The sequence below is a fragment of the Anser cygnoides genome, chromosome 4, assembly GCF_040182565.1.
Source record: "Anser cygnoides isolate HZ-2024a breed goose chromosome 4, Taihu_goose_T2T_genome, whole genome shotgun sequence".
NCBI lineage: Eukaryota > Metazoa > Chordata > Aves > Anseriformes > Anatidae > Anser > Anser cygnoides.
This window is the reverse complement of record NC_089876.1, coordinates 80,108,500-80,133,722: the sequence shown is the minus strand read 5'-3', so window position 1 is coordinate 80,133,722 and position 25,223 is coordinate 80,108,500. Positions and strand designations below refer to the sequence as shown.

At 39.0% G+C, this 25,223-nt stretch overlaps 2 protein-coding genes and 1 non-coding gene across 10 annotated transcripts in view; 1 reads left to right on the top strand and 2 right to left on the bottom strand.

Annotated features, from left to right (window-relative positions):
* The window catches only part of PRSS12 (serine protease 12), a 42,284-nt gene extending 22,425 nt beyond the window's left edge, over positions 1-19,859 (top strand). The window contains exons 10-15 of one of the 5 annotated variants that reach the window (XM_066996484.1): positions 3,297-3,502; positions 4,175-4,253; positions 6,136-6,258; positions 12,692-12,972; positions 14,481-14,833; positions 18,519-19,859. In XM_066996484.1, coding sequence (XP_066852585.1) covers positions 3,297-3,502; positions 4,175-4,253; positions 6,136-6,258; positions 12,692-12,972; positions 14,481-14,788 — 997 coding nt within the window. In that variant the 3' untranslated portion in view covers positions 14,789-14,833; positions 18,519-19,859. Of the gene's footprint in view, positions 1-3,296; positions 3,503-4,174; positions 4,254-6,135; positions 6,259-12,691; positions 12,973-14,480; positions 17,899-18,518 lie in introns of those variants that run through there. The other 4 variants (XM_066996483.1, XM_066996482.1, XM_066996480.1 and 1 more) reach the window with 4 other exon arrangements.
* Positions 1-25,223, bottom strand: part of LOC106038647 (bifunctional heparan sulfate N-deacetylase/N-sulfotransferase 3) — a 491,131-nt gene that overhangs the window by 11,530 nt on the left and 454,378 nt on the right. For 2 of the 4 annotated variants that reach the window (XR_010831310.1, XR_010831311.1), the window contains 2 exons: positions 24,664-25,001; positions 21,444-23,069 (listed from right to left, as the gene is read on the bottom strand). The gene's annotated coding sequence lies outside the window, so the exon portion shown is untranslated. Of the gene's footprint in view, positions 1-20,926; positions 23,070-24,663; positions 25,002-25,223 lie in introns of those variants that run through there. The other 2 variants (XR_010831312.1, XR_010831309.1) reach the window with 2 other exon arrangements.
* On the bottom strand, positions 23,184-23,314 carry LOC125183103 (small nucleolar RNA SNORA24). The gene has a single exon (XR_007164292.1). It is a non-coding gene; the product is annotated as a small nucleolar RNA SNORA24 (small nucleolar RNA).

The following is a 25,223-nucleotide window of genomic DNA, read 5'->3' as shown; positions in this document are numbered from 1 at the left end:
TAGGAGTTCATGCACAGATCTTTTTGTTGAAGTTTAAATTATATTTAGTGGTGACTTGGCTGTTCCAAAGCAAGACTGGAGCTACTGGGTTCATGCAGCTGAGCTTGGGGGTTGATGAATGTTGTTTCTTTAGTAATAAACACGATGACTCTTTCCTGGGAGGAACTCAAAAAGCACCTAACACTGAAGCTGACATCAGTTTTCCTAAGACTGATCACAGAACTAAACGTTATCATTCAACTCCCTTTACAATGCTATGTTTAGTTCCCAAGTCTTTCCTGCTGGGGAATCTTTAATATACTCAGCCTTGCATTACATTCCTTGGAAAAAAATTACATATTTATTATTACAAATGCGAGAAATGACTGCCTTAAAAAGGAAGAACTGTGTAAACAACGGGTAAAGATTGAGAACATGTACTTAATTTTTCCTGCATATATTATTCATAATGTCCGTGGTTGTCTGTACATTTCTTTAATGAAGTCCTGCATTGGAAAATTCTCAGCTATTTTTTAGAGTTCATTTCTGAGGCCGAAACAAGAGAATCCTTGAGTTGGAAAAATCCCTAGGTTCAAAACAATACCAGTTTTAAAGACGCGTCATTAAGCTGGTTTGTCAAACTTGGGATTAACGTTAGGAAAACAAACAAAAAAAAGAAAACAGCCTTACTAATTGGCTAAGAAGTCATGAAAACATAAAAATAATTAATAGCAACCTAGTCAAAGTATATTTGTAGCAGGATAAACACTAAGAGAACGTGCACCTTTTCTGAAGTACTATCTACAATGTGATCGTGTTTAGCATACAAAAGAGTATTTTGATAGAGTGAGCAAAGAGCAAAAGAGGGTTTTAGAATCTCCTTCATTTTTGTAACGAATAAATAAAATTCAATAAAATTGCATTCCTTTCATTTAGGACAAGGTTATAAGAACACACACGTGTGCAACCCCCCAGATAAACACATATCCTGCCGTTAGTGCTCCAAAAATGATCTAATACAGAAATAGAAGTCTTCTCGGCTAGATGGCCCTCTGTATTAATCAACTAGATTTCCTCATTAACAGCATTATTAATAATGGTAATACCACTTCTGGAGAGCTCAGCATGTTATTGTCTATGGCCTTGTGTCTGAGAAAAGCTGGAGGATAAGACCTGAGCCCACCCTTCTCTCCAGGGACAGATCCGAGCAAGCAAGGTTATTTCTCTGATGGTCATTTCTGTACAGACAGCTGTCTTGGCAAGCAACAATTAAGTGACACATGCACCTTCGATAAGGGTGGTCTAAAGGCTAAAAACACTTGTAAGATCATGTTCCAGCATGTAACAAACACAAGACTTTTAACGCTTTTACACTTAAAGCCTTCCCAATTATATGAAATAATTTACTCTGTTAACCTGTACTCCTTGCTTTAGGATGCCATGATTTTTATATTTGTTTTCTGGTAGATGTTCTTAAGCAGCTTTGTTCATTTGTTTTTCGTCGAATGGGTACGGACATACTTCTCATAGCAATTACCTGACAGATTACTGATGCACAGTAAGAGACAGATAGCTATCATATAAAGGTATCAACAGTCTATGCAGTACAAGTTCCATGATTTAATTCATGGCAACGCACGACTGCAATCCACATATGCTAAATTTCCTCCTCTCTGTGTCTTTCAGCTATAATATTTACATATGCAACCTCATACATGTCAGTATTCTTTGAGATTTGCCTGGTAAGCCAGTGGAGGCAGCGCCTGCAAAGTCTGTACAGACAATTATCTACTTCTCTGGGAAAGGCTAAATCTACTGTGGTGACTCACAACAAAGGAGCAACTTTAGAGCAATGCCCTAAAGCAGAAACTTTGTATTCTGACACAGAGATACCTAAACCAGGTTAAGATTTTGCAATGAGAGCCTGTGCTGTCCCAGTATTTTGTAAAACCATACATGGTTCAGCTGCCGTTCGGTATCAGGGAGTTGGACATACTTTCTAGTTCTCTGTAATCAAAGTATTATTCACAAAAGAAAATATTTGGAGCAATAAGAGACACATTGCTTGTGACTGACAAACTAAATCATCCTAAACTCATCAGGCAAAGATTGTCCTATACTGGTTCCAAAGTCAGTTAAGGCTTTGGATTATCTGGTAAATACTTGGTGGCCATGGAAATTCAAAATGTCTAAGGACACTTGACCTTGTAGTATCATCTCTGTGAGATAAGCATCATGCTTCCCTTTCCTGGCTTTTTACGATTTGTGAATTCTAAATAACATTTGCTATTTAGAAATCCTGTCCCCTTCCCTTCGATACATGGAAATGAAATCCACATAGGCAAGGCTTTCTATGTGCAAGTTTGAAAAATGGAGGAAATTTGTATGTAGTGCTTTCATGTTTGAATTACAATATATTCTATGTTATGAATTAAATTATACCAATATGGGCAATTAAGGGCTGGATTCTTTGAGTTTGATCCAGCAGAAATCCAGCGTTAATGAGACAAATAGTTTTGCAGAAATGTGCCACAAATCTGACTTACTTATATGGCCAAGGAAAAGCAATGCTTGGTAAATAGATTTATCCCTTTTTATGTTACTGTTATTAATTCTTGCTGCTCCCACTGACTCAACACTTATTTGTTGGACAACCCTTACTTGCTTTGTATGGCCTCAAAAGATCCATCACTAACTTTTTTTTTTTTTACATAAGTATTGCAACAGTTACATTTCACTGCCTTTCTCCAATTACATTGCCATTTTAGAATTTAACTATGGAAGTGCACTTTAAAAATGATTTGATTTGTACCCATGATAACAAAATATGTTAATAACTATTAACAACTAATAGATCGTGGCTCCTACTACACTTCAAATATACTTTCCTAGTTAACTAGTCCGTCTTTCTCAGGGAACCAAAACATTCAAAATATATTTTTAGCATTCACAGATGCTGATTTTCATATAAGGATTAAAGGGATTATGAAAAAGCAGCTTTCACATAGTTTTCTTTATTGTAGATATTTGTAATGCCATTACAATGTAAAATACTTGGCATAGTGCCTTTTAACTAGAGACATAAAAGCACTTTTAAAACATTAATGAAGTGCAGCGATTTTGTTACACTATTATTTTTTCCTACTTACAGAGGCCATAAGAGAAATTGTCATCTAGTGAATCAGTGACATGACTTGGAATAAAACCTTGGTATCTTCATTTCACTACTGATACTCTATTTCAGTTGTGTAGAACAATGCCTCAAAATGTTTTAATTAATATCTATATCTATATCTATATCTATGTTCTGTTTCCAGAGGTCCAGCTAGAGCAAGGACAATGGCATATTTTGGGGAGGGCAAGGGCCCGATCCACGCAGATAACGTGAAATGTACTGGAAATGAGAGATCCTTGGTGGACTGCATTAAGCAGGACATTGGAACACACAACTGCCGTCACAGCGAGGATGCAGGGGTCATCTGTGACCACCTAGGCAAGAAGACTCCTGGGAACAGCAATAAAGGTGAAGTCCCTTTTTGAGTGGTAAATAAACAACTTTGGATGGGGAACTGGATGGGGATCCGTCGGGATAGGAAGAGATGGAAGTAAGCAATCCCACCTTATAGAGGAAATACTTATATAAAAGAATTTCTAGAAATGCAATTGGAAGGAAATTGTCTGCCTTCACTGTTTAATCTTACTGCTGTGCCAGCACTGCAAATGAATCATTAAGACTATTCCAATGAGACAAGGCATTTGTCTGCCATAATTTGCTGCAACCATGTTTATTAAAACATACAAGGGACATGAAAATGCAAAAGCCTAGACAGCTCCTCAAACCTTTTCAAGGTATAACATATCTTCAGCTGAGGATTGAGACCCATGTGGTACATCAAGTTCCGCTTACACTTTCATGAGGATAATAAAGAAAGAAGCCCATAGAAAGTCCTAGGAGTAAGTCCAGATGTACACTTGAGAAGCAGAGCACAACTATGTAAATTGCTCTTTGATCACAGTTAAAAAAAATAGCTAAAAAGAATTTCTGAGTCTGAGAGAATTCAGTGTACATTCCCAAAGCAAAATTTGGTTGATAAAAACTGTCATGAAACACAGGTAGTGTTTTTTAGTTAACTCTCACTGCAAAATGGATGCTTTTTAAAGTTTAACACTGTCTCCATCTCTGATTCTGGCTTAGATTCTCTTGCTTCTGTTTGTGGATTGAGGTTACTACACCGCCGACAAAAGCGAATAATTGGTGGGAAAAATTCTTTACGGTAAATATTTGGTAAAGTAACATCATTTTCAATATAAAGCTTCTAAGACATCTATTTGCAATATGTTGTTTGCGTAACTTATGCTTTTACTGTAGGGTTATTTTGGTTTGTCATGAGAAGCAGAAATACACTCAAAGCAAATTTGGTGGGAAATTCAAAAATGTTCATTGGTAAAATCTTGGAGTATTAGTTGAAAATCTGTAAATACTTATGGCTGTTTAGCTACTGGATTGGGTTAAATTTCTTACTTTCGAAATAGTCATTTCACTTATTTTCAGAGGATATCTTGATTCAGGATGTGAGCTATACTAAGAAAGCTATGAATATGGTACAAGGCTATAAATACTACCTATACTGAAAGAAGGTCTGGGTATTCACTGCCTGATTTTCCTCCACAAAATGTACCTTTCTGATGAGGACACAGCTATAAAACCAAACAGTTAATTTCAAACAAAGATCCTTTGTAAGTGGAGGGGATTCAAAGAACCATAACAATAGGAACCTAGAAAACACATTTAAATGCAGTCATAGCAAATTAGGATTACTTACTTTAGTAGGAGACAAATGAGAATAATAAAGAGTGCATTGTATAGAAAAAGGAGGTTGAGAATTATTCTCAGAATACACATACAGAGGACACTGGATGAAATGAAAAGATGACAAGTAGTGGATTGCACAGTTAAGTCTAAGCAAGAAACCTGGTCTCATAATAAAGAAGCACAGAGACATTAGATGAAGCAAAAAAAGTGAGAGAAACCCAACCGTACACTTAGAAATGCTTCAAAATCAAGAAAAAGAATATATGAATGAAATCAGAAAAGGACTCATCGTCACAACAAAGCTCAAAAAGGAAGTGGAAGCTTGCATATATACCAGAAATCCAAAGTTGTCTCAATTACCCCCAGTTTTGGAAACAGATACTAAATTTAAACAGCAATTTTATTTATTTTTTTTTCAAAGTCTAAAGTTTTATGCTTTTATACCTTCTGGGAAGTAAATTTCTCCACCTTACTGACATTTAGCACTGGCAACTCTGAAATAGCATGCTGGTCTAGATGATCTCGGGCAGCTCCTGTACTCCAGCACCTATTCAAACCTATATATTCACCTATACACCTATAACACCTATATATTCAAACCATACACCTATTCAAATTGACAGTAGTCAGAAAATATTTGTTGCTTTTTCCTGATGTTGATGTTGCTTACAGAAGTATCCCTTTCTCTCCCTCTTCCTTCCTCTCAGATTGTGTATTTTGCTAATCTATTAAACTGGCAAAAAGCAATCCATCCTGTCTTGATAGGCCTACAATAATGCATCCCGAATCTACTATCCAGAACAGAAGATAGCAGGCTGAACCAAGGTGTTAACCTATTACTTCTGTTTATACAGTTGCTTTAGACCTCTTGATCTGTAAGCTTCCTTTTTCAAACAGCTCAGGATCAACAAGGCAGATAGCAACTCAGGCAGGAAAGCAGTCTGGGATACATTTTTCAAGAATTTCCCTTCTTTCCCTTCACCAGTTGACAGGAAATTTCTGGTTTGTTGTCTTGGATAGTATTTGGCGAGGAACCCACAGAATTTATTTCTGGTACAATGAATGCAATCTGAGAAGGGAAAATTAAAATTATTCACAGTGGGAGGAAGTGCTCAGAGTGCTGGGTGTCCAAACAATCCATTAAGTAATCCCAACCATTGTTAAATGGAATTGTGGATGCTGCAGGAATTTAAAGGTATTCTCAACTGCTACTCAATACATACCATGATTTGTAAGTTCTGTCAGTCAAAGAAGCTTACATGGGATTTACAGTCAAGGTAACTGACAAGCTACCTTACCTTTCCGCTTTTGTACCCTGAAAGCAATGTCTGTGCTCTCTGCAGGGGTGGTTGGCCATGGCAGGTTGCCCTCCGACTGAAATCTTCTCATGGTGATGGAAGACTCTTGTGTGGTGCTACTCTCATTAGCAGCTGCTGGGTCCTCACTGCTGCACACTGCTTCAAAAGGTAGGTCTGTCTCCCTTTAGCAATGTAGTGCATTTTCAAACTACATCACATTTCTGGGTGTAGGCAAAAACATTCTGGTTCAAGCCCATTGAAAACTGTTCAAAAGAGTTCATCTTTGATTTAAAAAAAAACACCAAAAAACTGACATCCTTTGCCCCCAGATAAAAACAAACAATAAAACAATTCATTGAAATATTCCAGGTGTCATCATCCAAGAGATTTATATTCAAAACTTCAGCATTTCCATGCAAAAGCATAGCCAATACTTTGGATATTTTAACAGATCTTTCTATTCCAAAAAAACTGCAGCCTATGTCTTCTAGCTTATAGCAAAGACAAATGAGCAAACACTGAACACAGGAACTGTTTTTTTTTTTTTTTTTTTGTAAATGATTGATGTTCTTATAGTGACTAGTTGTATTAGTCCCCCAAAACTCTTTGTAGGGTAAAGCATTATTACGTATTTTGCAGAGTCTAATAGGAAAGTAAATCCGTAAACTGGACACTAGTGAGACTGAAAAAGTTCTGCTCATTCTTCACAAATAGGCTGGAGCAACTGCCTTACTCTGTTATTTCACAGCACAAACAGAACTGTGTCTTTTGCAGCTATCTAAATAAAGATTGTGTCCTCTTTAATAGAACTTCTTCAAACAAAGAAATAGTTGCCTAAAATGCTATGCTAGGATATTTTCCGACACTGGTATCTAGCAAACTATGCCCAATTCAGCTTCTTTCCACGTAGACTGCAACTTACACTCTGTTATAAATCACATCTGGTCTACTTGGTCTAACTTCTTCTGCAGTTTCAATATCAAACTATTATCTAGCTTTTCTAAATGTCTTTTCACATTTTTGCAGAAACATGTTTTGTTACTGATGATTCTCCTATTCGGTTTTTATTATATGCCCTTTTCAGTATTTTTGACATCAGAAATTCATTGCCATGAAGTTACTGTAGTAAAAAACCACCAACTTGCAAAGTAAGGAAGTTGGTGTAATATTTTAAGCTTTCAACAGACATTATTTCACTGGAACTCCTGCAGAAGATTGCAGTACAGACTGGAATAAAAGTGTAAAAGAACTGCATTGCAGTTCTGAGGAAATTTGCTAAAATTGGCCTGAGTGGGCTGCAAATGTTTAACCTTTGGACTTTCGAGCCTTTCCTGTTGTACACTAGTAAGTAAAAAGAAGAGTCAGGCATATTTTTACTCAAGTGAATAGGAATCATTACCTTTGCTTAGTGCCAGATGCACTTCTTTTTGTTCTTATGGTTCATGAAAATCATGAAAGATTTTTCTTAGTAGTATTTCAAGTTGAAATGGTCAAACTCAATAAAATTACTGCTTCCTTCCACTGGTATTACAGTTGTTTCTGTGGACCTATGAAAGCACTTCGGCTGCTGTCATCAAAATTCATATAAAATGGCTTCATATTCCCATTGATCATCTCTATAGTGATTACTAAGGATGCACCTTAAACTCTTGAGAAAGCCTTTGATTAGAGGCTTGAAAACATGCCAGTCCTTTCTGTTGTTTTACCTCAAAGATCTTCTTCAAGCACAGGGAAGAAAGGGAGGTCACAGGAAGGCAGTTACTGTGTGCAAATCAAGATCTTAGCTACCCAGCTGTCCTCTTTATTAGAATGCTCTTACACATTTGATGATACAAGTTAGTTACTGCTGTGCCTGGAACTGTGTCCTTGCAGTTCCCACTCCCCAGAGAACACATTACCTGCTCTTCCCTATGGCTTGCTTATTTCACTGGAGCTACAAGTCATAACAATGTGCTGCCAAAAGCATGCTCATTTTGGATCCTTTCCTGAACACCAACATAAGGGGAAGCTGAGTGGCTGTTCATTCAGCCGCTCAAGGGTCTGTAACAGGCTCTCCTAGAACTGTTCATTACATGTTTACACATTGTTTTACCCCAGATGTTGCATTTAAAATAGCTAAATCTAAGCATGTGGCTCTGGCAGACGACGGATGCACTGTTTACTGTAAAAGAGAGAAGACCCCTTTGGTTCCGAGCTGGCACTGGACAGACAGGACAGAACTTCCTAATGCTCTCAGAGTGATTTTCTTTAGGGCTAGGATAGGTTTCTAAGAGCTAACTATAGATCAAATGTCTTCTTCACATATTTGCCATGGACAGACAAGAGAAAGTCTAGTATACCATTTCCTATATCCTGGAAATCAGAGTACTGCTTAAATAACAAAAGTGACCTCAACTGTATTATAGATAAAAAATTAAATACTTAAATATTTTTTTTTTGCATGATGGTAGAAATTGTTTGCCAGCAGTATAGAAGCATTACTAGTTTCTGTGATCTCATATATTCAATTGAGATAGAAGGTTGTTTGAAGCTATTTTTCCTTTTACAACCCACCCATCTTATTAGCAGATTTGTCCTGAGTGGTTCTGACAGCTACAGGGAATTTCCAGTCCTATACGTGAAAAAATATTAACTTTGGATAATTGGAAATATGAGGCATGAAATAAAAATGAAATTAGAATGACCATGTCATTTTTAGAATAGCACTTACATGTGATTTGCTGCACAGAGCCAAAAGTGTATCTATAAATTATACGACAGTATTTTCAGTGACCTTTTGGAAATGTTTTTGGCAGATTACATCAGACAAAATATATGCAATGCTAATGACCTGGTACATTTGTATTCTAATATAGCAACACTCACATGTGTACCAAAACGCAGTCAAATATTACTTTCAAGTATTCAAAGATAGTATCTAGCAGTTCATTCTGGGGTATAGAATCCTACTTAAAACAGCTTTTAATGGCAACTAACAACGTTATAAACAATGACTAGCAAATATTATCAAACCATTTAGTATTGTTAATTGGCAAAGAAACCCATCATTTTACTTATTTTATTGGGCTTAATTCTATCATTTAGACGCTTAAGTGGAATGTCATCACACAGTTATGAAATTTGAGTGGAAAAATATAACTGAAGGAGATGTCAATAACAAACCCATAACCCTTCCACCTCCTATTTTAAGTGGGGGTTTTACATTTAAGTTAGAATATTTCAAGTGAAAATAATACAAAGCCATTTTACTGCAATAGTAAGGGAAGTATTTCTGTGCCAGCTTCCTTTTTGTAATTTACTCTAGGGAAAATAGATCCTACAAAGTTGGCTAACGCACCAGCTGAGGGTGTTTGTAATCTCACCATGTGCAAGGAGTGACACCGGAGAAGCACTCAGTCGGCTGCATAATCCACCCCAGTGCTATTACACACTTAGATGCCATGCATCACTTCTGTTCTGCAAATAGATTTTGTAACAGTGAAAGAAGACCGCTTAATACTGTGCACCCTGAGCATTCAGCTACCAGTCTCACACTGCCCTCGTCCACTTTGGAGGGGGGCACAGAGCTGTGCTGTCAGTTCTGCAGGTGGGTGTTTTATTCCCCTGCTACCCGAGTTTCACAGCGGACCAATGCATTCATCAGCTTACACAAGAAAACGAAGTACCGGTGTCTGTCAGTTCCGTTTTCACAGTGTATTCAAACTGCCGTATATATCATAGTGACATGTCTTCGGTCAAAGAAGCAAACACGTTACGGGTACTGCCATGAAAAAAAGATGGCCAAAGCAACCAATACAGAGTCCAAAGCATAACTAGAGAAATAGTATTTCCCCCCTAATTTTTACTTTTATATATGAAAGTTTCTAACTTAGAATGTTAAAGCATTACTGAAAAGTATTTCTCATGGGCCAGGAAAACTTGCTTTGCAAGTCTATCCATATGTAAACATGCTAAATTACACTTTGAATGATAGTTTCTAAAAATTTCCAGAAGTAACAATGAGCAAATATATAAAGCCTATTCAGTACAAACTGGCACAGCAATATCCAAGGCATTTTACTGTAAAGATGCACAAGTTACTCACAAAAAATCCACTTTCACAGAAATAACACTAGAAAAAAAGCTGTGTGAAGTAATGCCTATACTATACAGTATTTTAACTTACTGAAAATGCATAGCTTTCTCCTTTATAAAGGAAAGCCACATAGATGGCAAAAGGAAAAGAGAACAAGATGAAACTCACCCAAGGTTACAGAACAAATCACAGCACTGCTATAAAAAAAAGTGTTTTCAATCCAGTGCCAGATTATACTTTTACCGGCTCCCACATAATAGCTCAGAGTAATGATAATATAAGGGTAGACTGATAAGAGCATACTGTCTCAGCAAAGTACAGTGAGATTAGCCTTTTCTGATGTAATATATGTGGTAACAGGGACCCGAGAGGGGATTCATCAGTTTCAGAGCAGAAATTCCTGGCAGGTGGCAGATGGCAAGGATTTTGACAGATTATCTGTAGGGATGCAGAATTTAGGATTTCACTGACGTCATACTTCAGATGGCCAAATATGACCATACATATCACTCCAGAAGCTAGTTAAGACCTATCAACCTTTATTACTCTGAAAAAACTCCTTAAGAGCAAACAAAAGTAAAAACAATGTATCAGGTGCTAATTCCACTCCCATGGAATTTTGCCATATATTCTATCAGGAAAAGAACTAACTGTGAGGTCTTAGTGAGCTTTTAAAACGAAAAAAAAAAAAAAGAGACTAATCTAGAGAAAGTGAGATCTAATGCAAGAGAGTGAGATACATTCAAGTGGTTTTTGTTTGGTTTTGGTTAAAGAAGCTTACAAAAAATACTTCTAGAAATTTCAAGGAGCTGGAGTCAGAATGCCTTTAAAATCAGAATCCAAGCTTCTGCCTTTTCTAATGTCTTATTCATGCTCTGATTTCTTAATGGAAATTCCTACTGAAAACTGATGCTGTGATAAATTATAAAATGGTAGGACAGCGATAAATTATAAAATGGTCAAAACAGAAAGATATTAGCAGTGTGACACATACAGAGCTTTTGTTCTTAAATATCTTTAAGGTAAACTTACTGAAACAAATCTTTTGAGGTATTTTTTTTCAGGTAGGAAATAAACAATGTGTTTGGTTGAATACACAACTTATTTTTTTCTCATTCTCCCTCTGAGACTAAAATCAACACGAATACTTGTTCAACACTCCTGATAACATTAAAAATACTGCATTAGTCACAACTCTTCACTTCCAGCTGCTATACAGTTTTGATTTCCAACCAGAAATTTCAGTATATCTGAAGAGCGAGCACTTCACACATACTACAGAGGATGACCTGGCAAGTTTTTTTGTGGCAGACAAGTGACTTCATTTTTCCTACACAAGTAATCTTCAGATGAGTAAATGTTTGGTAATAGCCTGCAGCCTTCTTTTCTTACAAGCCTAGAACTGAAATTTTGCTCATACAAGACCTGAGGGAGACATGCAGAATTTACAAAGAAAGCTCTGCAGATAGCCATGGATGCAACCTGCAATTGGAAGAAATATTCCATGGGATGTTGTTCAGAAGCACTCTAATGTTCCTGCTTTGCCCACTATTCCTCAAGCAAGTTTTCGTATGCTATGGGGATCAGCACATTGCTGGAAGGTATTAAAAAAAAGTGCAGTTTAGAAGGTGACTGAACATTGTGGGCTATTTCCTGCACATGTATTACAAATTTCCTGTTGAAGGCATTCCCTGTTGAAGGCATTCCATAAGGGAATGGGACAAGTCAAAGCAAAAATATTCGGGCAACCTTAGGCAGATTTTAAAATAAATAAATACACTCAACGCTACTCCCTTGTTTGCATTTTCCTGAGAAGGGCTGTGTGCCCTGTAATTCAAAATCTCCAAAGGCATGCATAAAAAATTGTTATTTCAGCCATAGCAATCACCTCTAGAGTATTTACCATTCTGTCTTAAATGCTAAATAGACTGGGATCATAATAACAAATCTGACTTACAAGCTTTCTGTCACTTCGAGAATAGGTGTTCATAATTCACATACACTTCATTTTCCTTAATATACCTTTAGTTAACCAAAGATGTTTTTATCAGGTTATCTGTCTCTAGAATTAAAAGAGCATTTTCCTTCCTCAAGATTTTTCACAGCCAACCCCCAAAGCTAGCTTGAATACTGTTTTCATTTCAGTAATTATTTAGGGCATTACAATGATGTTAAGTACTCAACTTTTTGTTAGAATCACTGGCAGTTTGTATTACCCTTATTAAATACATTTATAACACACACTTTGCTTGCACCTTTGAAGTTAAGTGCCAGTCAAAGCTAATGGCTGTAAGAAATCGAGCACATGTAAATATACAGAAAGGAACATCAGCTAATCTGGAACGCCAGGAAAAGTTAGAAGGTACTCTTTAGGAGACACCTGAACTTCAATCTAAGTATCTGACATAACAGTTTTGCTAGTAAAAAAAACCAGTAATGTTGGTATTGCTATATGTGAGCAATAAAGACACTGATCAAATCTGACTTTGCATGAGCGAGCCCTATTTGCTTTAATCTCAATTTCAGGTATGGCAATAACACTCGGAACTATGCCGTGCGAGTGGGAGATTATCATACGCTGGTACCAGAAGAGTACGAGGAAGAAATCGGAGTCCAGCAGATTGTGATGCATAAAGAGTACAGGCCTGACAGCAGCGACTATGACATTGCCCTGGTGAGGCTACAGGGCCCAGAGGAACAGTGTGCCAGATTCAGTACCCATGTCTTACCTGCCTGCCTGCCCTTACGGAGAGAGAGACCACAGAAAACGGCTCCTAGCTGTTACATCACAGGATGGGGTGACACAGGTAAAAGTGTTTTAATGATTTCCACCCTCTGATCTCACTACCTGAGGCTGCTTACTGAAAAAAAGGAAATTGAATACTTGAAGCGAGGAAATGCTAAAAAGTAACAATTTTAAAGAAATATTTTCTCTCCTGGTCCTGAAACAGGAAGGACAACACTTTGTTTAGTGAATTTAGTTTGTGCTTGAGAAGTGGTGATTAACCATGTCATACAAACCAGTTGGAATAACGGCCTCATTAAGATTGACAAGCATGAAGGAAAAGCTTATTTGCTGCCTGGCACACCCTGAATAGCAGCAGATCACCTCCCTCTGCCTCAGAACGTAACTAGCAGCTCTAATATATTTAAGGTTTTTAGGTGAGTACAAGAGATACTTGAGAAAGGTTATCTAAATTACTCTGCTTCAATGGAGGCAGGGATAGAAAATAAATACGTAGTAGAATTTCCAGTAACATTTTTAGTCTTTCTTGTTACCATTGACATTTTTAATCAGCAGTTGGATTTATATGAGAAAAGATCTTGCCAAATCTTGAGAGCCTCAATACAATCTGCAATCCAGGTTTCTGGAATAAACTAGCTAGTCACTTTTTAAGGTCAGTACAAGATTATTATTCTTCAAGGGTCTTTCTCCTTTAAATATTTTACAAGTTAATAGACACGCTTTACTGTCATGTTGTTGTGAGGTTGAATACAGTGCAAGACAGCAACCGCACTTGATGCTTTGTTCCACTGATTCACTCGAACTGGCAGAGGCAAGGCCAAGTATCAGTTCTTCCTCTTTATATGCATCCAACTGTATGCACAGATGTCTAGGTCAGGGTACTAAAAGTAAGGAGATAAACTTGTAGGTCTGTTTTTTTTCCTTTTTTTTTTTTTTGCTTTTCTAAGAACAATTGCTAATTCATTACTTAGCTCTTCTCTAGGCATTTTACATGATTCACTGAAAGTTCTGCGGTATTGTTTAGTTAGGGCATCTATTTAAGAAAACATTAGCTGTTGCAATAATTGCCTCTAATTATGGTAAGAGATTACATAATTGCAATGCTTCAGCTGAAATTTCACTCTCACTATATGAGTCATACTTAAGTCACAAACACTAGGATTTTACCTTAGGAAAAAAAAACTTTCCACTAGCTTTAGTTTCCCATGTTTCCAACTGAAAAAAGGTGCAAACTAGAGGAAAAAAATAGATTCCCCAATGAAGTTTTAAAGCATATATTCTAGAAGTCACAAAAAGTGGGTTTCTAACACAACAAATTCAAACCTTGGAAGGATCCAGTGAGATTTACATGAGGTGTAAAGCTACATCTTAAACTCTGAGCTTTACAAAAAAGTGTTTTTCTATATTTACGATCTTGTATGTAACGCACAATTTTTTTTCAATACTTATTTTCAGTACACTTAATGCCGAAACAGTGAAAAGGATTGACAGCATAAATTGGATTCAATGCTATTTATGTTTCTGAGACAAAGCATCATATTGAGACAGTAACTTGAGTCCTCTTTTCAGGAAGGGCTTATTCAAGAACATTACAACAAGCTGCCATCCCCTTACTTCCCAAGAGGGTATGTGAAGAGCGTTATAAAAGGAGATTCACGGGAAGAATGCTCTGTGCTGGAAACGTCCAGGAACAGAAACGTGTCGACAGCTGTCAAGGAGACAGCGGTGGACCACTGATGTGCGAACGCCCAGGGGAAAGCTGGGTCGTGTATGGTGTGACCTCCTGGGGCTATGGCTGCGGAGTGAAAGATTCTCCAGGTGTCTACACCAAAGTTTCCTCTTTTGTCCCCTGGATAAAAAGTGTGACCAAACTATGAATGTCCTTAATCAAAACCAAACTTGATCAACAAAGTTTGAGGCAGGTAAGCTTGAACAGCACAGTGCACACAGCTGGGGCCCACAGTGGGTGGAAACACACGTTTTCCTGATTCACGTGGTGGTTTTTTTTTTGTTAAATCCAAGCTGTATACACACAACCTTTCCAGTCAGGGATTACTATGCAAACAAAATCCTTCTGTTTTGAGGAAGTTTATATTGCATGAACAAGTTACCATGCACCTAAGATAAGTGGAAAAGTGACCTCCAGCTTAGAATAACGTTGGAGCAGGCCAGCTGGAGAGGTCCCTTTCAGACTCGCTGTTCACACGAAGCTCTGAGCTATTTATGCTCCAAGCTTTTCTGGAACTAATTACAGATCTCAAAGTTCTTTTTCAGCCTAGTTTATTCCATCAGTTCTTGACTGCTTTCTTATTATTCCTATGATCTTACACTCAGCTTTCTGGTTTTGACTTATGTTTCATTAGCTGATGAGACCATGAACAGGGTGATTCTTGGTAAGTAATTCTATGTATTAAATGTTAGAAGGAAAATAAGTGTTAATAATCAGAAGCCCAGCTAGCCTGATAAACATTATTACAGCTTACTTCATAAAGCACATTCCCAAGTGAAGTAGGTAGTATGCTGGAAGGTAGTTTCCCTGCAAAGCTTCCCTACACAGCTGTAAGAGTGAGATCAAATACTGGAGGTGTTCAGATAATGCCTATCTGAAAAGGTCTATGAAGTCTTAAACTACTGTTTTCTACAGTAGTTTGTAGAAATAGTAGTTTGTACAATACAGTAGTTTGTATAATACTTTGATAACACTAACATTTAGGTTCAATACTGTTTCAGATTGGTCTCATAGGAAAAGTGAGAATTATCTGAAATCAGTAACTGCAAAAGTCTCTTTTTATTTTTTTATCCAGTAACTGCTCAAATTAGTCATAGTAATTTATGATACTACATGAAGAACTAGTTGTCATGTTCTCTAATGCCCTCTTATATTCTAAATATCATTTAGCAATATCTACGAGCTACAGTTTTCAGCGACTTATAAAGTATTTATGTATCTTGATTCCCTGTGTTAATTCCTTTCACAAATACTTTCCCCATGCTAAGAAAACCTTAATGGTTTATAATAAAAATGCACCAATAAGAAGTGACTCCAATGTCAAGACAAAAATTAAACAACTTACTATCTTTTTAGAAAGGGCCGCCTCCTTAAACTTACAATCACAGAATCATTTGGGTTGGACAAGACCTTTGAGATCATCAACTCCAACCACGAACCTGACCTACCGAGTCCCACCACCAAACCACTTCCCTTCATTCCACGTCCACGTGGCTCAAATACCTCTAGGGATGGGCACTCCCCCACTTCCCTGGGCAGCCCCACCCCACACCTGACTGCCTTCTCTGTGCAAGAATTCTTCCTAATGTCCAATCCGGTATTATCACAGAGAACAGAGAAAGCAAATACCATTTTAGTGCAACACTAATTGGGATCGGTCTTTCAAACAGTTTGCCTGAGACTGACTCCAGTCAACAGTGAACCACGAAAGTCCATACTACATCTGTAAGCTCTAAGGCCAACTGGACTGCCTCTAAGCGTACCCTGCGTAGTATGTTATTAACAAACAACCTTCTTAACATGACGAAATGAAAGCCGTGGGCCGTGAAACACCCCAGTGAGACAAGTGTGGCAGATGTGTGTCACCACATAGTGACTGTACAAACTGTGACTACCAGTTACTGTTCTCCTGTGTTTCCTTTCCCCAGTCACTCAAGCTGTGACAGTATTGTGTGGCCTTTTGTGAACAAAGTAGGATGCTTGTATTCGTGTTGTAAGTGGGCATTCATTCATTTCTGTATGCTTCTGTGTCTCTCTGCTGTTGTAACAATATCCAATACAACTTGATTTGCATACAAAAAGCGGCAATGCTATTGCAAGTGATTGCATACTTGGCCCTCAACTTCTCTCTGACCTCAAATTTAGTCTTCAACTAGCTTAAATGTCTTGTTGGAACTGGTGCTAAAATAGTATACATGAGGTGCTTTTATATTTTAGTTTTCTCTAATTCTGCACTATTGGATTGGTGTGAAGTATATTATTTAAAAACCTACCATAAAATTATAGTACTATGATCACCTACTGGTAGACCTATGTGAAAGACTGCTAGTCAACTTCAGAACCATTGACGTTCTTATTTCTACACAGCCCTTTTAACGAGGACGTAAATCTGTCAAAAGGTAACCACCTGTACCGTCAAAGTCTTCCTATAAAAGACCCATTATTTTGAGACTTGTGGTGAAATAGACTATGTAGTGCAATACATGTGTGATGCACAGGGGAAATCATTTTAAAAGTTGCACGACAGAAGTACAATACAGAGAAGAAATTGCATACTAAATGGAGTAAACATTTAGTACTGTAGTTCATTAGTTTTTCTCTTTTAATAGAATGCTTTAATAATTAGAATTTAAAATGTTGCACTACAGTTTCCATGCAAACAGCATGCCTTTTTTGGTTTCTAAAGAAAGTGAAATTGTCTTTACGTTATGCCATTCTCATTTTTGTTCAGTGAGCCTGACGATGTAAATGTACACAATAAAAACTGCCACACTGACTAGAACTTCTATACATATCGTACAAGCAGACGCTGCAGGGACATCAGCTGGGTAAACTGTGTGTCAGTTTTCGTAAATGAAGAAGGCTGCTCTTGAAAATACTGAAAAAGCATCTAAGCCTGAGGACATTTTCTTAGGGATGAAAGTTTGTCCTGTACCACGGAATTCCTAGTGCTTGGTGTGCTTTAATTTAGACCAGTTAGGCTGTCATGAACAAGTCTAGCCTACACTATTAAGAACATTTAAGAATTTCTTGACTCTTGCTGCACTCCCCTTTGTTTAACTTTTTAGTACATACATGATTGTGGAGGTTTTGTTGTTAGAGCAGGCTGATCACATTGCTTACAGTAGCATAAACTAAGAAAACACTTGTCACTTCTATTACTGGATTACATGACCACCTTAAACAGTGTGTAATTCATCTAATTTCCACAACATCAAAGATCTATAGTTAGATGTAGTCCCTCTGAACTTCCTAAGTTTTTGTCTATCTTCCAGAGAAGAAACATCAGAATCAAAGAACAGGGAAGCATTACTGGCACCGACACACAAACTCATTTAAAATACATTCTGAGCCTCAACAACTCTCTAAAGTATAGGGCATGGTACATGTAAGCACTAAACCACAGATAAACCAAGATCCCATTTCTGGGCATCATATACAGAATATCTACAACCTCAGCTGTCTTATTTCTGGAAGAAAAATAACCACAGCACCATAATGGCTTATATTTAACAAGAAGTCAGTCCTGAATAAGTACTCTCTATCCTTTTTGTGTGTTAGAACAGGACTTTCATACTTTCAAGTGCTACAATATTTATAGTCAAAAAAAAATTTAATGCTGTTACGATTTCAGATTTGCAATTACAGAACATCATTTACCATGTTAGAAGGCTAAAACAATTAGGCTGATGTAGCAGATAGGAGAACAAGAAACTGCAGGAAATCAGTAAGCTAGTGGTAACAAAAAAGATGGATTTTTTTTTTGTACTGGGTAACAGCACATGCAGTTAGCTGAGGTATTAAGACACCAGACCTACCTCATCCAAACTATATACCTGTTCACATGCAGCAATTCCTATTCCATTTATTTTCCATAGAAAACAGAAACCGATCACAATTTCCTGCAAATGTAACAAAGCAAGGATGAACAAATTCAAAAAGAAACTGCTATTTACCTTTGTAGAAGTGCAAAGGAAAAAGACTGGGTTGGATACAAGGTGGAGAGCTATGAGCTGCTGGATGTAACTGCAGATGGAGCAGGGTGCAAAAAGTAAGTAGCATCTATGAAGGTAAGAGCTAAAATGCAAGATGAATGGATGGGAAAAATAGAAAAACAGTTGTTTGGGAATTAAATTTTAAGAGAAATCCTGAAAAACAAACCATCCTAAACCACAGAGAAAGGAAAAAGCTGCTTAGTGTAAGAATACCTCTGTCATTACTTGAGTAACGAAGGAAAACAGATTTTAACTACCCTCTGTGCAGGGGACTGCATGCTTATGGAAAGTTTCTATCACTGGAAAGGCTACATAATCTCTCTAAGAGCTCTCACAAGAGATACTTGCAACAAACATCAGAGTTCAAACTCTTCTATTTGACCTTAACCCTGAAAAAAAAAAAAACTCTCTTGATTGAAACCCACTGTGTAAATGCAGAACATACAGCAAAGGAGCTCCAAACTAGATGTTCACAGATCTGACCTGGAAGCCAGGTGAAGCTATCAGACTTGTTACTTCAGCCTGTGGCCTGCCTGCCACAACATGTTCCCAAGAATCTTAAAGCTACTTCCCCCTGATGATGAGACTCAGGTGGAAATACCAGTGACTCGTGATTTGGCTCCCACAGGGAACTGACAGGAGAGCTGCATGGCCCTCCTGTGACTTACAAGCACTAATGCAAAAGGATCCTCAGTTACAGGAGCCAGAGAGATTGGACAGTTGGTTTTCAAAGGGCAACTTATTAAAAAACAACTTATTATATATACACTGAAACTGATGAAACATTGATCAAAAAGGCAGCTATTGCCTGGTAAGTGCGGATATGAACATTCAAGGGCTTTGGGATAACACAGAGACAGCCACGAGCATACCATAGCTAAAGGCTGCCACCAGAAGGCCTAAACTTCTCAGCACTTCAGCAAACTTGAAAGAAAATGCTTCTCTGCAGACCTCCACGTCATTTTCTTGCATTTTGTACTCTTTATTAATACTGTTTAATGCCTTCCACATCCCTGGAGAAACTGATCTCCAACCCTACTCCTGCTTCTTCCTATTTTGTTTGCCTACATCTGGCTTCTTCCATGGAATCAAAGCCAGTCACAGAAAACAGACCTCAAAACCTGAGCAAACCACTTTGCATGAGGGGTCCCTGACAGACCAGCCATCCCAACTGCACCTGGGGCTGTAGCACCTTGCTGCCCTCACCTCGTCCTAGGCATAGCCGCAGCCCTCTTTTGGCCACCAGCAACCTAACATTTTCTTGTTTAAGATAATCAAATAACTGCCCTTTTAGAACAGCTTGGCTAGCTTCTTTTAGGAAAGCACTCGTTACTGCAGAAGTCCACTTTCAGAGAAGAGGAAGTTCACAGTACATGCTCATGATTGTCAGCTACCAGGTTTGGCAGGCACAGATTTGGAATCCTACATAGGAAACGTTATATGATAGGGTTGTATGCAGGGCTGCTTGAAAGGGAAGTAATCACACACCAATTAAACAGGTGTAGTAACACTTACAGCTCTGCACAGAACATACATTGTTTTATTTTGTCATCAGTGGCAGTACTAAAAAACATTTCCTATGATGACAGCTCCCTGGTCTCCCTACCAGACTTTGCTATTCCAAAGCTTCACTAACAGTCATTTCCTGAGATCTAATCCATGTTGTAATTTAAATCTGCAACTCCCCTCACATCCACTTCAAATAGGATTTTATTACTCCCTCAGTCATCAACTACACTGGATTTACTGCAGTGCCTACCTGATCTCAGTTCTAGCTTGATGTCTATCCCCCCCCCCCCCCCCAAATCGTTTCCCAGTTCTTTCAGAGCCATCCACTTTAATTTTTCAGTTTGGAATGATTTGCAAAGGATTTCCTTACTAACAAAGATATTCCACAGGAAGTTCTGACCAGCAGAGAACTGCTATTATCTACAACTAAATTTGCTTATTTATTTCAGAAGTGAAAGCTTGACCTTGTCCCATTCTTTAAAACACATTAAGTAAAACATCCCTCAACAACTAAAACTGAGAAATCAGTTATGTTCAAAATCACCCTTCCTCCCCTGCAGCAGTAATGTCTGATTAAGACCATGTGGCTTGTGGAATGGCTCCCAGACAGTATCAGTCAGTCACTACTTTGGCCTGAAACCACACAGAGCTGCAAACATGAGGCCCAGCTACCAAAAGGTGTATCCACAGAGCAAGCACGTTTGGCCATGCATCAGTGATTCCCAAGTTCATGTGCAAGTCTAGTCTTTGTTATCAGTACACTTGTAAGGAAGAAGTGACACTTTCAGCGTAACTCAATGTCTTTTTATTGACTCATTAATACATTTGAATGCTTCACAATAGCATATATTGAAATGAAGACTGTGGATGTTCACGTGCATTTTCTAGACTTCCCAAACTTACCTTTGTCTTTTGGACTACACACGTACTCCTTGAGACCTTTCTAAGGCAGTTTATTTAGCAGCAGAAAAGCAGCACTGAAGGCGCACATCATCAGATTTAAGAATATTGCAGTATGGTCAGCCACATGACAGCATAGCCACTGAACAACTGAGAGACTGTAATAGCTTAAAATTTAGAGATGGACCTAAGGCAGGAGCAGACAGATTTTGGAAAGCAGCACAGAAAAAGAATAGCTGTCCTGTTCTGATTGCTCGTAGGGTAGTTTGTGATTCACCCACAGTGAGATTAAGACACAAACAAGGTCAAATGTTGTCTACCAGATTTCTTTTATATGTGGATCAAAAGAGTTAAAGAAGGAATAGAGAAAGTATGGAAATTTAAGCAAAGGGATCTTACAGATTGCAAGAGATGGTCACCACCATGGATCCAGTAGCATCCCATTGGTCTGCTGTCTTCAGTGATTTGGTGGGGAGGGTCCCTAATGTCTTGCAAAAGTACTGTCTCTTATAGTGTTCCCTTGTGGTTTTTCCCATCTGGTTTCCAGGGTAATGGCACATAGCCAGTTCATCACCATGCATAATCTTGCTAGACCAGACAGCACACACAGTAACCATGTGTATTTACGATTGGTCAAGACCGCTCTTACCAGGCAGGGAAATCTCTGCTATCACGTGGTTAGCACGTGCTATACTACCATCTTCCTCCTGCCCACACGTGGTACTGCCCTTCATCAGGCGTCCTCAGTGGTTGTGCACCCCCATAAGGGTAGGTGAACCTAAGTTAACCTGACCAATGTGCCTGCGCACTTGCTTGTTATGCTGGTAGTTTTTTTTAAGCAATTTCCTGTTCCTCCGTAAGTTTTGTTTTGTGGCCCATGCACTCCAGTCTGTTTGGGCACCAGACAATCAGAAAGAGATGTGTTTGCCACATGGACAGGCAGGTCTACATTGCTAAATGGGAAACACTGCAAACAGTGTTTGAGACAGAGCTGCAAGAGTCAAGGCTAATTTCAAGAACATTAAGCTACATCTCAGGTCCTCTGTGCTCTTTGTAAAGAGCAGAGAGAGACTGCAGAATGTCTAAGGCTGTAGGTTTCAACTTAATTAGAAAAGCTCATTTATGTCTGAAGTGAAATTAAGACCTAGCCTAAAAGTAGAATTTGCCTGCTGTTTGACAACCAGAAATACTGCTTGCAAAGAACATTAATTCTGAAAGCTCAGACACATCCACCCTTCAGCTAAGTAAAAATTTGAAATTCTAGTCACAACTACTCCAAAAATACACATGTTGAATTTAGCCCCATCTTCTTCTGTCATCACAAGAATGTTTTTCCCCTGTAAAAACAAATTTGAGGCAATTTAATATTGCTACTGAAAACACACAAGACAGAAAACATTACTGAACAGTACAACACCTTCCTAGGAGGAGATGTAATCTGCTCTGAAACAGAACTATTAAAATCAACTAGACACCTCTCCCTGCTCCGGCAATTCCAGATCACTCTAAGCACTCACTTCACTAAATTAGCAATGCGCTGATCAGAAAAGATATGCTCCATGCACAGACAGCTCCTAGAAATCTGTGGGTTCCAATAACTCTAATTTAGCAGGCAAAGTTACGACAATACCAGTTTTTAATCACAACCCACTATTCCTAGTACTCCTAATGTATCTATACCCAAGCCCAGTTCTTAGAAATGCACACTTTTGCTCTTGGTTATGTTTTTCTGTCAGTAAAAGATGAGCATCCACATACGAGTCAAGCGTGGCTTAAAAAACAGAATAAGTCAAAATCAAAATAAATAAAAATCAAGCCCATACCTTGATTTCAGTGCGGATCAGTCAAATCTCTGCTAGTTTCATATAGTGATTAAACTGCGAAGTGGTATAAGGGTATTATTTCTGCTCAAAACCTCCCTTCTAAGAACTGATGAAGGCACGTACCCAGCCACGTGGCTTTTCGGCGGGAAGAGAAGCTTCAATGGCGTCTCTGCACTTCCGGCCTCTGGGCTAACAAAGAAACCTTTAAAAAAAAGTATAAAGACTCGTTTAAAGCCCCAGTTCCGACCGCTTCAGGGAAAACCGAACAAGTCAAAGGACCGCCAACCCACCGCGCCGCGCCCCTCCGCCGGGCTCGCCGTGTTCCTCGCTACAGTCAACGACTGCTACCAACGCGCTGGTAGGAGCTTTGCCAATTAGCAAGGAGCTGCTCTGCCATGCCTAGGAAGGGGGACAGCCACGGGCGGCAGCCCCCATGGAGACATGGAGCGCACCGCGCCCCCTCCCCCGCCCCGCCGCCATTTTCCCCTCAGGCGCCCCTCACCTGGCGCCCGCTCCCCTCACGGCCCCTCACGGGGGGCGCGAGGCCCAACGGCTGCGCCAGCGCGAGCCTCAACCGCCGCCCCGCGCGCCCACCAACGGTCGGCTGCCGAACGCGCGACTCCTGGCAAAGGAAGAGGCGGCGGGGGCGGGGGCGGCTCCAGGACGTCCCTCCGTCCCTCCGTCCCTCCGCCCGACCCCGTGAGGGGAGCGGCTGGCAGACGCGCCCACAAGAAGGCGGTGCCTGCTCGCAACGGGCGTGGAAGAAGGGGCCCGGGAATGGCGGGTGTAAAACGCTTCCCGTCTGGAAATCACTTGGGCAGTAACATAAGAAACAATGGCAGGCCGGTTCTGGCAGGAACCGTGCGGCAGGCGAATAGAAGTTGGTTCAGGGCTGGGGCTGCCGGGTTGCTTGGCCTCAGCTGTGTGCCAGGGTATGGAAACACCAGCGGCTCGAGTACGTGGTTGTCCAGCAGTACCATAGAATAACTGCTAGGACTGTACAAAAGTACGGAGACAAAATGCAGCCCTACCATGTCCAACAGTCCTGCCGGTGCCATATGAGCCTCGGCTGCTCTCACCTTGCACCGTTTGTGTACAGAAATTTATCTCCACTCTGTCAAGTGCATGACAGCAGTGGCTCCTGCCTTTAGGTCATGATATTTTCCTTCCAGAAAGCAGTCGATAGCTGAAATACATGTGCCGTGTTTGTATAAACATTTACACACATTTTTTATTTTTTTTTTATTATTTTTGTTATTTTTTTTAATTTTTTTTAATTTTGTACCAGAGTAAATTGGGTTCAGAATTGAGCTGAATAAAGGAGCTTTACCGGGAGACTTAATAGCAGAGACATTCTTGATGAGACAATGGAGGAGACAGACTAATAGATTTCTTTAAGGGTAAGAGTCCGTTTCCCTGATCTGAATAACAAAGGTTATGGGAAGCCCCTACATCATGGTTGAACTAGGCCACATCTGTTAGGAAAGACTCCTACCTTTTGGAAGAGATCTGGTAGTGGCCTTGTAGTACTAGACTGACAGCTCTCCTAGGTATGTATATAGCTGAGCAATTAAAAGTACATAAGCCTCTTCTGTCTCAATTTCTCAAGACAATGAGAGGATCAGAACAGAAAAAGGGAACTGAAGAAAGAAAATAACTATTAAAAAAGACAGAAAAGTTACTTGACAGAAAGCAGACTGGAGAATAATCAAACTCACAATATGCTTTTCAGATAAATCACCCTTAATTTGTCTAAATTCCTCCTCTGTTCAGGTTTCCTTGGCCCTTGGTTTCACCTGTTAATTCCTTTCCTGTTCCTGTGCTTTGTCCTTTGATGCTGACTATTATGCTTTCTTCATTCTTCGTCCTTGTGGTCCACAGAGACAAAAAAGGGCATCCTTTGCCTTAGAACTCTGGGAGGTTTGGGTTGGAAGAACTGAAAAGAAATATTAAATGAAAGCAGATAAATTGTATCCAGAGGTCAACCAGGTGCTATTTGTAGCAAAGATCGTTTCTGTTTGCTTAGTACCTTTCTGTTATTTCTTTACTGTTCCATTTGTTACTCTTAGAGATTACAGAGATGGGTATTAGAAAAGAAGCTTAGACTTCTGAATGTATATACTACATCATTTCTCTGTAACGAAAATAATATTTTGTTAACATAGGGTTTGTATTCTCTACGCCTATATGAAGATATTAATCAGCTTTTGCCCAGCTAGATACTGCAGTTTTCTGTTCTATTCTGATTTCATTGATAACAGCAAATTTTCCTTTGGACATTTGTACCATCTTTTAGACATTTCTCCTAAAAAAAAGTTCTTTCCTGTCTGTGTAGGCTGATGCATTGGCACAACTA